At 41.4% G+C, this 12,988-nt stretch overlaps 1 protein-coding gene across 1 annotated transcript; it reads right to left on the bottom strand.

Annotated features, from left to right (window-relative positions):
• Window positions 1-6,955: 6,955 nt before the first annotated feature.
• Window positions 6,956-12,883, bottom strand: FAM199X (family with sequence similarity 199, X-linked). Its single transcript, XM_015427048.1, has 6 exons — window positions 12,522-12,883; window positions 10,909-11,128; window positions 10,046-10,195; window positions 9,605-9,766; window positions 8,889-9,149; window positions 6,956-8,231 (listed from the first exon to the last, which is right to left on the bottom strand). Exons 1-6 carry the CDS (start codon window positions 12,881-12,883, stop codon window positions 8,061-8,063), a joined length of 1,326 nt encoding a protein of 441 aa, XP_015282534.1. The 3' UTR covers window positions 6,956-8,060.
• Between the last annotated feature and the right edge of the window lie 105 nt (window positions 12,884-12,988).

Here is a 12,988-nt window from a genome sequence, read left to right as displayed (position 1 = left end):
CGACCCCATGGACCACATCACATCAGGCCCTCCTGTCTTCCGCCGTCCCTCGGAGTTTGCTCAGTTTCATGTTCGTTGCATCGATAACACTGTCTAACCCTCTCACCCTTTGCCATCCCCTTCTTCCTTTACCTTCAATCATTCCCAGCATCAGGATCTTCTCTAGTGAGTGCTCCCTTCTCATTTGGTGGCCCAAGTATTTGAGCTTCAGCTTCAGTATCTGGCCTTCCAGGGAACAATCAGGGTTGATTTCTTTTAGGATTGACTTGACTTGATCTCCTTGCAGTCCAAGGGACTTTCAAGAGTCTTCTCCAGCACCATAATTGAAAAGCATCTGTTCTTTGGCGCTTGGCCTTCCTTATGGTCCAACTCTTCCAATATACCTCACCCTAAAGATTTCATTTTCTGTTTTAAAGAGCCATATTTGGTTTCACACAAGCGACATTTGGCTCTGGAGACTCATTTGATTACATACTACTACAGCTGCAAGGGACAACAGTCTAAGGAGTATTTGTTAAATTTGTCTCCCACTTTTCTGACTCTTTCCTCCCAAAGCACCTTACATCACTAAAGAGACATGTTCACGTTTATTCATTCGGTGATCTATGGCCTGGCTCACACAAGCACATCCATTACTTGATAACGTGCCATTAACTAAACATGCCACTAAGCTCCTATAGAATTGGTGCTCCCCTTGCCATGCAATTAGATGTTATAAATGTATGGGTTAACACTTTTAGTTACTTGTTTGCTGGAATGAGCCCTCTTGAGGTAAATTTTACATTAGCATATAAACCTTCTTGAAATACATAAGTGAACCAGGAGGGACTGTTGAAACCAGGAGGGACAGGCAGATAATACAAGTAACACACTCCCTCTAGTGGAAAGCTCAGTTTCTCAGAAATCCATATAAAGCTGGATGTTAAAAAACACAAGTAGGGTGGGGAAACAAGGCGGATCCAGACCCTGATCTTAGGCCTCATCTCTCTGCCTCTTGTGTAGAACATCTTGCAGACTTGATTAGACAGAGTTTAGTGGAAGTGGTAAACAGAAAAAAATGGGAAAACAGAAAAAATTGGGCAGCTTCCAGTTAGAAAATTGTTAATAAAACGTCTTTGTAGCATCAAATGCAACACGAAAAGCCTCTTAAAAGGATGAGAGCCAAGGTAAAATGTGGCAACTGCCATATTAAAAAAAACAGATTTAGATCAGGATTCCCATAATTGTTGAACCCGTGAGCACTCTGGGGATTTTGGGAACAGATAGTATTTGCCACAACAAAACAGCAATCATGGTGGGGGGGACAACCAATCACCATATGGCTGCCATGGTGACCGTTTCCAAATGGGTGTTCCCCTCAGAGACAGAGATGATGCCTTCTGAAGCACACATGAAGCTGCCTTATACTGCATCACCCTTGGTCCATCACAATCAGTATTATCTACTAAGACTGCAATGGCTCTCCATGGTCTCAGAAATCTTTCACATCACCTGCTAACCGAATCTTTAGCTAGAGATGCTGGGGATTGAACCTGGGACTTTCTGTATGCCAAGCAGATGCTCTGCCCCTGAACTACAGCCCCTCCTCTCCACACAGCACCTCCTTCAGTGATGTGGAAGAAAGCCAGGAACATCACTCTGCTTTAGGAAGAAGCAAGAGGGTAACTGGAAATACACTGAAATACCATGAAAACACCCAAAGCTACCATGTTGGGGAGCACTGATTTCTATGATACATAAGAGTCAACAGAAGCCAAATGGGATGGTGACAGACAAGAAAACCCATAATAAAAGTCCGGAGGCACCTTAGTAATCAGCTTTTCAATATGATCTTACATGAGTCACAGCCCACTTCATCAGACAGATGTCAAGGAAAATTGTACTGGAAAATCTTGCAGGGAGGCTAGGGGTGAGAAGTCAAGGCTTGGTGGAAATTACACTTTGAGTCTTTCACCTGTAAATCCTAGTGTAAGAGGAAAGGGGGGGAGCAGATATAGAAAGGTTAGGTGTAATTTCCCAGTACAATTTTCATGTATCTATCTGATTAAGTTGGCCGTGACTCACAAAATCTCATACTGAAATGAATGGTAGTCTGTAGGGTACCACTGGACCTGCTTTATTTTGCTATGACTTCAGATTTTTACATGGCTGAAGGAGTTGACTAAATCATCCAGCTTAACGCACTGTGTATTGATCATGGGATCTAAATAGTTGCATGAAATCACAGTGCATTTAGTCAGATCCTTCAGCCATGGGGTACTAAACCCACCCATTCAAAATAGCCATAGACGTTTCCTAATAATACTATTGGTCCATCCAGCCCAATACAGAGCAGAAAATGATGAAAACAACCGTGATGTAGTATTATGAAAATATATTTATACTGCTGTTTTGCAGTGAGTAGTGTTTCTTCAACAAGTAACAAAGATGTACGCTACGGAAATTGCATATACTCCCATTTCACATAACATCTTTTTCACGGTGTGCTGCATAAATAACATTAATTTACAAGTCAATAATTCTAATCTGTGAATTAACACTCAAACATTCTTCCCACTCTTCCTGAGCACGGAAAGAATTTGTTTCATTAGAGTGGGAAGAATGTTTGTTAATTCACAGATTAGCAAGTGGTGACCAAAGATTTCTAACCCAACAAGAACTCTGGTCACAAAAAAAGGATTACAAACACCTAATTCAATGCCGATGATGCTGTCATCTTAGCTAGAACACCAGTTGGCCTTAGAAGAGCTGTCAGTAAGTTTGCAGACTTTTGTAATAATAAGGAACTAACAATAAATTTTCAAAAGACCAAGGTTATGGCCTTCAGGACCAGACAAAAGAAAAGCATCTGGTCTGTAAATGGGCACTCATTGGAGCAGGTTTCCTGCTTTAAATACTTAGGTATGGCCCTTCAATCAAATGGGACTAGGAAAGCCCATATATATTATGTCGCCTCCCAAGGTGAAAGAACAGCTAATGCTATTCTTAAATTCTATTGCAGCAAAGGGGCCTATTATGTATCAGCTGCCCAAAAACTCTTTCAAGTAAAGGCAGTTGGACAGATGCTCTATGGTACTTCTATTAGGCCTCCTTCCTCTAGTTTTGCCCCCTTAGAGCGGATTCAGTCCAAATTTTTTAGAGCAGTTCTTCAGGTTCCGAGGTGTGTATCAAATAGACTGATCTGTCTAGAGACAGGTGCTATATAAATGGAAGCCAAAATTACTTTAGCTTCACTCCAGTATTGGCTTAAACTACATTTCCATCCTCAGGGACTAACCCACTTGTTACTCTCAGACAACTTTCAATCCAAATGGCTGAGAGCAGTTCATGATAAATTATATGCTCTTGGTTTTTCCCCCCAAGCGATTTTGAGTATGCGTTGGGATGTAGCAAAATCAGCCCTAAAACAGAGAATGATGGACATGGAGAGACAGTCCTAAGTTTAGAGCCCCAGAATCTGTCAAATATCACTTGCAACCCATATCCTATTTATCGCAGCTTGATACAAGTTTAGGAAAGCCTTCACATTAGCCAGATGTGAGGCTTTCCCCTCCGCGATGCTTGAGGGCAGATTTAAAAGGATCCCTACTGAATATATACTTTGTCAATGCAGCTCAGGAGAGATACAGACTATTGAGCACATGATGCTCAGATGTAACTGGTATAACAAGATCTGTGACAAATATATTACTCCTCTTACAACAGATATGGTGGGACAATCAGGTGCTGAGCAGTGTAACAGATTGCTAATTGATGGGAACTGGACAATTACCGAAACTGTGACAAAATTTTAGGTAGCATGCTACTCCATCCAAAATATACATTCAAATATATAATAATAGTTGCCTAATAGTCTCTATTTTATGTTCTTCCTTTATTTTATTACGCTCAACTGTATTTTTATAGAGATTTATTTTACTGTCCTAAATACAGTTATATGAATGATATGAATGTTATATTTAAGCATGTGCGTTCTATGGCTTGTTGCCGTAATAAATGCAACTGACACGATTAGAATTGTTGACTTGTAAATTAATGTTATTTATGCAGCACACCATGAAAAAGCTGTTATGTGAAATGGGAGTATATGCAATTTCCATAGTGTGTATGCATACATCTTTATTACTTGTTGAAGAAACACTACTCACTGCAAAACAGCAGTCTAAATATATTTTCATAATACTACATCACGGTTGTTTTCATCCTTGTTTGCATCCTTCCCACGATCTCTCTGTTGCTTCTACAATACAGAGCAGAGGCAGATCCCCAAGGTCATGTTTAGAGATCTTTGTCAGTTATGTGCCCACAGACCCTCTTAACTGGAGACAAATGTGCTGTACAGCCACATTTGGAGTATTGCGTACTGTTCTGAACTTCAATTCTGAGACGGCTATCAGAGCTGGAAGAGGGAGAGAAAAATGATCAGTTAGAAATCATTTCCTTTGGAAAGAACACTGAAGTATTTGAGGTTCTTTAGTTTCACAAAGACAGGGCAAGGTGAGGGAGAGATCACATAGACAGACATGACAGAAGTGTATGAAATTATGCATATGGGAAAAAATGGATAGAAATGTTTTTCTTCCTTCCTCAAAATTTTAGAACTTGGAATCACCTACTGAAATGGATGACTGTCCTTGTGGGCTGTTAAAAACAGAATGCCAGACCAGATGACCTTTTGATCTGATCAGCAGGGTTCTTAAAGACTTCAACTTCTTAAAACTTTGACGTTTAAATATGAGACCAAATCCAGTAAGGTGCAAGATGGGCCAGAATATGACAACAGACACATTTGGTTTCATCAGCATGTCTCTTTTTTAATACTGTCCCATACTAACATATTCATGTGACTACTTTAAAATACAGTTAAAGAGTTTAAGGGAAACAAATAAGACAGTCCCCAGTGTTTTTATACCTCTGTTAAATTCTTCACAACAACCAAGAAACAGAAAAGATTTTCTATAAACGTTGTAGCAAGTTGATACAGAATGTACAGTGAACAATTTTGTGTATATATATATATATTCACAAGTGCATTTCAGCACACAATACATTTTAGCAGAAATCCTGGAAAAATAGTCCAGATTTAAAACCCTCTGAGGCATAATCTCCAAAGCTAGACACCATCCTTCTTGTTTTGGTAATGAAGTGTATATACTCAAGGTACCAGTATCACTGGCCATGATGAATCAACTCTTAAGCATATTACAAAACATATTTAAAAGCCATCAGCATATCTCCAGTCTCCTCCTTCACTGCAATAAACATACATGAATTCATCTTGGCTGAAGTTATTAGTGGCCCTCTGTTGCATATATTTCATCCCATTTGCCAAATCATCATGCAAGGTAGTGTAGAAGCACTGATCCAATAAAAGATAGAACATGAAAGTTTTGGGATGATTACCAAGGAACCAGAACATGTTAATGCTTGAAAAGCTGATGAATCAACTACTGTTGAATCAACCACCCAGGGAGGGGGGAGTTTGATAACTATTAAGTCATTTATATCAGCATTAATAAGGAATTTGGCTAATGTACTATAAGAGTTTCTACAAGTATTGTACACCACCCTTAAAAGGGCTTAAAATTCATATATATACAGGCCAGAGAAGCCTTGCACATTTTCTTTGACCAACATGTAGAAAAATAAAAATATTTACTGTGAACCAAGAGATCAGGTGTTGGGACTACCAACTTCTTAAGCAAGCATTCTGTACATATCAAGAGTGCTGCAGCCTTTATTCGATTTTACAAAAACATTTTCCACTTAAGTTTTGAAAGATTTCTAGCTGAAGAGGAAACTGGATGCAGACACACACACATGCAAAGTATGAACAAGCAAGTCATGTGATCTCTTCCTACATAATCAGACTAAAGAGAACAGTGGCCTTTTCCAAGCAGGTCTTCAGTGCTCCTTCTAAGCCTTGTTAGAGAAGTCATTCCCAAGGATGCAATCAAACTCTTTGCTTCCTTATACTGTTTAAATTAAATACTTATGCAGCTTGTATGGAGCTCAAGGTAAACATGACACAAACAGAGCAAGCAGGCCCTGTCTACTGGCCAACATGGCTTCCTAAGCATAATAAGTATCCACTATAGAATTTTAAAAAACACTATATTGCCTCTCAGACAACTGTTCATCAAAAAGCAATTTGCTCCATTTTAGAACTGACAACATCGATTGGGCTCAAGGTATGACAATGCCCAATTCAGACAGACAGCCTAGCTTTTAAAAAAAGCACACAATGTGCTCAAATCAAAGGCAAGGCGGCTTAGAAAGAAACAGACACAGTGCAAATGCAAAGTGTTGTGGCCAATTAAATTGTGAAATAGAGTTCTGTCTCCCCTCCTAAAAAGATGCTCACTGGTCTTTTTTAACACTGTGTTTTAGCCTGCAAAGCTGTATCTCTCCAAAGTACTCTGCACGTAACTAGTGAAATACTTTGAAACAAACTGATCGGATCCAAAAGGTAGAGTCCTGTTTTCTATCTTTGCATCCACCCCCAACATCTCCTATCATTGGAAGGGAGTGTCTGTCTGCCTGAGTGGCACAACAGAGGATAGGGAGCCATATTTCCAATCAAAGCTTGAGTTACCACAAGGACTGAACACTGATTTAAAATACAAGGAAAAGAATTTCCAAAAAGATAAACATAAAAATCCAGTGTTTAATGAAATTATGTTTATCAATGCACCATGCACTCCTAAAGGACAGATTCATGTGTTATGGAAGTTGAGCAATATAGAGGTAGCTCCACTGAAAATGTACACGTGTTCTTTCAAAGAAACCTGCTTAAGTGGTTTACACGTTGCACTGCCACATGGTATTCCTAAAAACTCAATCAGTATTATCCGCATTCGATCAATGTAGCCATTATAGCAGAAAAGTGTGCTTTTTATTTAAAAAGCACTCAGGGTCAAGATGAAACTCTCACTTTTCAAAAGTGTGCATTTTATTTAAAAAGCACTCAGACACAGGGTCAAGATGAAACTCTCACTTTTCACTGTGAAATTCAGATTTAACAGGATGACACTGGCTAACATTTAACCTTAAAAGCTTGATGGGCTCAGAGGGTGAACATCAATGGAAGTACGGCAAAACATGAAACTTTTATTTCGACTTTGCAATTTTCTCCCTATATCCCTAATACTTTAAACAAGAGGTCTCTACTTTTAAGGCACATGATGCTATGGATTTGGAACATCTAAAGAAAAATGCGTATATAGGCGGCTGGGGGAAGAATTACCTTTTTGCAGACTGTCCTGTTGCTTTATGCAGCTTGATTTAAACCTGACACTGGACATGGGAAAAAACCATTCACACATGGGACTGGCACTCACGCATACACAATGTCTCCTATAAACTGCACTGCAAAATAGTCACGCGCACTGCAGTTTCTTTGCACAAATAGCAGCCCAATTTAAACAAGATGCTGTGAGAGTTTCTGCCTCAGCCAGCATCCCACTTAAACCATGTCTAAATGACAAGCCTGCATCACTTGCCACCCATCATGCTGAAAGCAACCTTGCTATCCACACACTGAGTTTGCAAGCCACTTGATAACAGCCCTCGCCTGGGTTGCATTAGTTCGTAGGGCTGGCCACACAAACAGGGTAGCCCTGAACAGAATGAAATCACAGTAACAGTTTTGGGAAATCTAAATAACTTCCTGTAGAATTATGATTTGATATAACTGCAGCGGTGAGACAAGGAGAACAATTCTAGAAGCTATTTTTACACAAAGTATCAAATCGTTGAGAATAGATTGTTGCTGATGAAAAAGACTTCTACCACTCTGTCACTTGTAGTAGAATTTAGGAGGAAATGTAACCTTTTTCAATGGCATGCAAAGGCAAATTAAATGTTACCCTACTTTTTTTTTTTTAAGGATATCTTCTGGACTTCTTATCACCTGCAAATTTAATATTTCTAAAATATATGGATCGCTATACAACAGAGGATAGGGAGCCGCACATCTAACCAGTTTTGGTAGAAGTGTATGTATGTAAACAATGAGATATGCTTAAGGCTTAGAAAGAACACTGACAAGTTCGTCTCTGTCACATCAAGACATCTACATCTCCTTCATGGTCCTCCTCCGTCACTTTTAAAGAAAGAACCTCTTCATTAAGAAACAAGCCACTCAGCCTCTCCTTCCGAGCCTGCCTCTGCTCTTTCAGTTGCCTCTTCCGCAAAGCCTTTTGCTGCAGCTTGCGTTGTTTAGAACGTTTCTGCCAAAAATAAAAGAAATCACTAGTCAGCTCTTTGCAGAAGAACAGTGCAACATGCAGCTCCAATTTATTTCCACGTAAACTTTTAACAATACAAGTTCCCCTCTCTCTCCGCACAGCTGGGATAACAACAATTTGAAGAGCCCAACACAAATAAGTGTGCCACCTCCCTAAACAAGGTTGGATGAAAAAGACAGCTTAAATATATCTCTTTCAATGTCATCTAGATGCCACATGGGTGAGGGGAGGAATGAAAGAAAAGTACACCAGCTCTGAAGAACTGGGACAGCTGACAAAGTTATGCTAAAATTGTCAACACACCCACTAAACCTGAATCTTCCACAATACTGATGACTGTAGAGTTTGTTCAACTTTGAAGCCATTTGGACTGAGGTGAGTAACTATCTCAGTATTTGAAAATTTAATGAAAAGCAAAAGATCCTTGCATTGATGAATGGCAGACAGTATTAACTTAGTAAGCTGTCTTATATTTAAGTGACCTAGGTCCCCACCCTCAAAAAATGGCATTAAGTTTTTGCAACATACAGAATGTAGTCCTTATTTAACTGACTAAAGAGGTAGTTGCGCAGCCCTAATAAAATCCTGTTTGGTATGAAAAGTCTCTAATGCAAAGGACCACAAAACCAGAAACTTTACTTTAGAGTCCCGGATTCGCTCCGCAGCACTTGTAGATAAGTTGCTATCACTGTGCGCCCGACTCATGTTCGCACTGGAGTTCGAACCAGAGTTGCCGACACTGGAACCACTACTGCTTGCTGAGCTGACCATGCTGGCACTGCTGCTGCTCGCGCTGGCACCGCTCACACCACTGGCACTCCCACAGCTGTAGCCACTTCGCTTCCAGTTCTCTCTTGCAGACCGCTGCCGAGGACCATGCTCTTTGATATAGTTTCTGACCTAAATGTAGGACACGGAGGGAAGGAAAGATCGAAATGACACCTGTTATCCAGACTGCTTTTAAAATGGAACCCAGAACCAGATGAGACAAATGGCTGAAATCCAAGAGGTACACAAGGGAGGCAACTGCAGCATGACTGGAAGATGGATTTATTTTCATTTCATGTATTCATTAAAATATTTATTCACTGCCTTTCCTCTTGCGTATTCCCAGTCTCCAGCTACCTGAAAACGTGGGCTCTACACTATTATATTCTAGCTTTTAAGCACTGCTATTTACAGTTTTGCAGAAGGACAAGCCACAGATGCCCCCGGAAACCACGACAGGAACAAAGGCAACGCCTTGGAAAAGCTGATTACTAGTTGTTAGGCATTTCCAGGAACAAGAAGCAACATCATGCATACCAGAAGACAGATGCTTATGATTACAGAATGCTCACACAATTTCAGTGTACCTGTTTCAGCTTTTCATCGGTGAGGCAATTTAATTCTATAATGAACTCATTATCTGTAGGTGAAATCTGAGCAGTGGGATCAATAATTTTAATAATATCTAGTTGTTCTCGAAGGCCCATCTCAGTGCTGACTTTGCGACTCAGATATTCAATATATTCAACCTAAGGAAAACAAAATGGCATGTAGTTAGTAACTATTTCAAAAACAAACCTCTCAGCACGCAGGTCCCCAGAATCACACTCAGACTATCAAAGGATACATTGTATGCAAATATTAAAAGGGGGGGACCAAAATGCAAAATTTAATTTCTTCTGTAAAATTTGGAAACAGTTAGTTCTAGTTACAGTTTATGTATGCAATTTTTAAAAATTAACATATTTGTGAAAATTCAGTCCCTGCCCCTCAGGTATTCTGGAGTCTCCCAATACCAAGGTTCCTACCTGTTCATCATTAGTCATTGCACTCCACGGCAGCTCATCAAGATTCCTGTGCTTGTTTTTCTTTTTTGGAAGAAGGCAAGGAGAACTTGGGATACTAGGTATGATGTCAGAGAGCACATCACTTCCACTTGCAACGTCACTGCCAGGCAACTTCAAAAGTACACAAAGAAAAGTGAGACCAAGACTTCCAGCTACAGCAATACAGTCTAAAGCTCCAATAATGATATCAACCCATGGAACACCAAATTTTCAATATAAGAAATGAATATATAGAAGTGCCTTACTGGTCAAAAAATCGGTCCACCCAACTCAGTACTGCTTGTTCTAACTAGCAACTGGCTTTCCGAACATCTATAACCCAAAATCCTTCAACAGGCGATGTCAGGGATTGGACTGGGGATCTTCTGCGCGCAGCCACAACCTCTACTCTAGAAACATCTGGGGTTGGGTTACACGAACTTGCCTTATAATTAGGTCATCTAGTCTCACTCTCATATTTTTATTCTATCCTTTCTCTAAGGAACTCAGGGTGATAATATATGGTTCTCTTTTCCTTACAAACCAGTGGTGTGGGTTGGGATGAGAGAGAATGACTGGTCCAAGCATACTATGACAGCAGCTCCTAAAGGGTTTGAGACAGAGGTCCTTCCCTGCACCTACAACCTAATTTCCTTTTCAATGGAGATACAAAGCACTGAATAGCCTGCACAGAAAACATAAGATCTATTGCTGAGCTATGGCCCCTCTTAAAGAACAAAGCGCTGTTATTTAATTCTGATGTGGGGGAAAACTCCTTTACAAACTGTTAATGTGGGAATGCCAGTTTTTTTCCACATAGTCCACAAACAACAGAAATATTTTACCTGCCATTCAAATTCACTGTCTGACCAGTCCCAATACGTGCTAATAGAGGAAGAAACATCACTGCAGACACTACCCTCGGGGAACAAATCAAATGATGTCAACTCTTGGTCATCCAGTAGAGAGTAACAGTCATCCTGGTCACCAACAGACACAGAAGAAAACAGTTCCTCGCTGCACTCTGAGCTGGCTACACTTGTTCCACAAGAAGTCAAGTTCCACCTGAAAAACATGAAAGTGATCAAACTTAGTCTCAGTCTTTTGAAAACTTCCAAGGTTGAAGTCCTAAGGCCGGTTATTTGCGTTCAGGAGATGACTGGTACAAACTTTAGGGGTATACACCAATTAACAGAAACCACCTTAAAATCACTGCACAGAAAAGCTCTCCATATGCATTAAACAGGTTGCATCCCAGGACTGAGCTTCACATCAGTTTTCTCAAAATGCAACAGTGCTGGGAGAGCAGAAGAGCATTTCTGGGTGTGATGGGCACTGCAGCAGATCCAAAACACACAGAGAGAATGCTTTACACAATGCATGGTTAGCTTACAGAATTCAGTGATGCAGGACATTGTGCTAGCTAATGATGGTTTTTAGAAGGAACTATATAAATTCATACAGGAGAGACCCATGAATAGTTATTAAATTGCTGTGGCTAAATGGAACCTCCATTTTCAGACATAATGCACCTCCATATACCAGTTGCAGGGAGATAACTACAGTGGGAGAATTTCATCTCTGTATGTCAGCCTTCTGGGGCATCTGGTTGGCTACTATGAGATGCTAGATTAGATGGGCCACTGGTCTGATCCAATAGTGCATCACAGAGCAGCCTCAATGGGACACTGATCTGTGTGGCCATCAGCATAATGTTGTATTTTCCTATAAGGCCCTTTTCAGTAGTACCAGTATCATCTCATTTACAGAACAGTCCCTGCCTAAAAATTCATAGGGCTTGTTCCTTGCTAGCCTTTCCAAAACAAACAAAAGCTTTAAAACACAAGCCCTCCTTCTTGCTATGCTGCTGTCCATAAGACTTTAAATAAGTGCAAGTTTAGTACTTATTAATGCTTAATATCAAACATTAATTGGATCTTGCGTCAGACCAATTTAAAAAGCAAACATTTATTCTCACGTTTATACTTTACAACAGGCAAAGCAGTTAACAATCAAAGCCAATAGAAATAGCAAGGCTCCAATATAAAAAAAGAGAAGAGCCAAAACCACCAACCATAAGCTGTGGCTCATACGTATCACCAGAAACATGGGATTCATATAATGAAAGCATGAGTCCCAAAGGCTTAGAAGGCGCTATAAACTGGTGAAAGAAACTGCATCCTACCATCAACAGCCAGCATTCGAAACTTTATCACTTTTCTACCTGGCAGTCCCCTTCCCACATCTTATCCTCACAACAACTTTGTAAGGGACAGCAGGGTGAGTGATTGGGCCAAGGTCTCCCCGTGAGTTTCAGCCGAAGCACGGATTTGAACACAGGGCCCTGCTACCCCATCGTAAACACCACAACAGACTAATTCGTCGCACGTGTGACCCAGGCCACACTCAAGCAGGCCTCCTGCCCTCCTCCCAGGGGCTCAGCCTCTGACCCGCTTGCCTGTGGGCGTGAAGGCGGCGCAGCGGGTCGGTGCGGTGGCAGGAGGAGAGATGACATCCGAAGTCGCTGACGTCCAGGCAGGCGGGGCCTTCGTCGCCCAAGCTCAGGCTGCCCGGAGCGCGGGGCGGCGGTGAGAGGAGGGCGCCGGGCTCGTACCGCCCGCCATAGGGGAGGAAGAGGGGAAAGGCTCCCGTCCCCTTCCTCGCCGGTTTGGAAAAACCCTCCCCAGAAAGCGGCCGCCGAGAGCCACCTCCACCGCAACCGGAACTACAGGAACCTCTTCCTGGTGCGTCGATGACAAGCAAGACTTCAGAGCAAGAGAGGCGCCTCCCTTCGCTTAGCAACTGCGCCCCCTGCAGCATCGGCGGCGAAGGGAAGGTCCCCGGGCGAAGACAGTGACGGGCTGTCCGTGGCCCAGGCAGATCTAGGAAGGTGGAGGGGTCACCTTTCGCCCTGGCTAGCATTTG

Source organism: Gekko japonicus, unplaced genomic scaffold (genome assembly GCF_001447785.1).
Source record: "Gekko japonicus isolate JY-2015 unplaced genomic scaffold, Gekko_japonicus_V1.1 scaffold425, whole genome shotgun sequence".
Taxonomy (NCBI): domain Eukaryota; kingdom Metazoa; phylum Chordata; class Lepidosauria; order Squamata; family Gekkonidae; genus Gekko; species Gekko japonicus.
The sequence above is the reverse complement of the archived record's forward strand: the minus strand, read 5'-3'. Positions and strand labels throughout refer to the sequence as shown.

Excerpts from the sequence above, each read along its gene's own strand:
- FAM199X (XM_015427048.1), bottom strand. The coding sequence starts at position 12,883 with ATGCTGCAGGGGGCGCAGTTGCTAAGCGAAGGGAGGCGCCTCTCTTGC. Across the intron at positions 11,129-12,521 it reads CGCCGCCTTCACGCCCACAG|GTGGAACTTGACTTCTTGTG; the intron begins GCAAGCGGGTCA and ends CATGTTTTTCAG. Across the intron at positions 9,150-9,604 it reads CCGATGAAAAGCTGAAACAG|GTCAGAAACTATATCAAAGA; the intron begins GTACACTGAAAT and ends TCCTACATTTAG.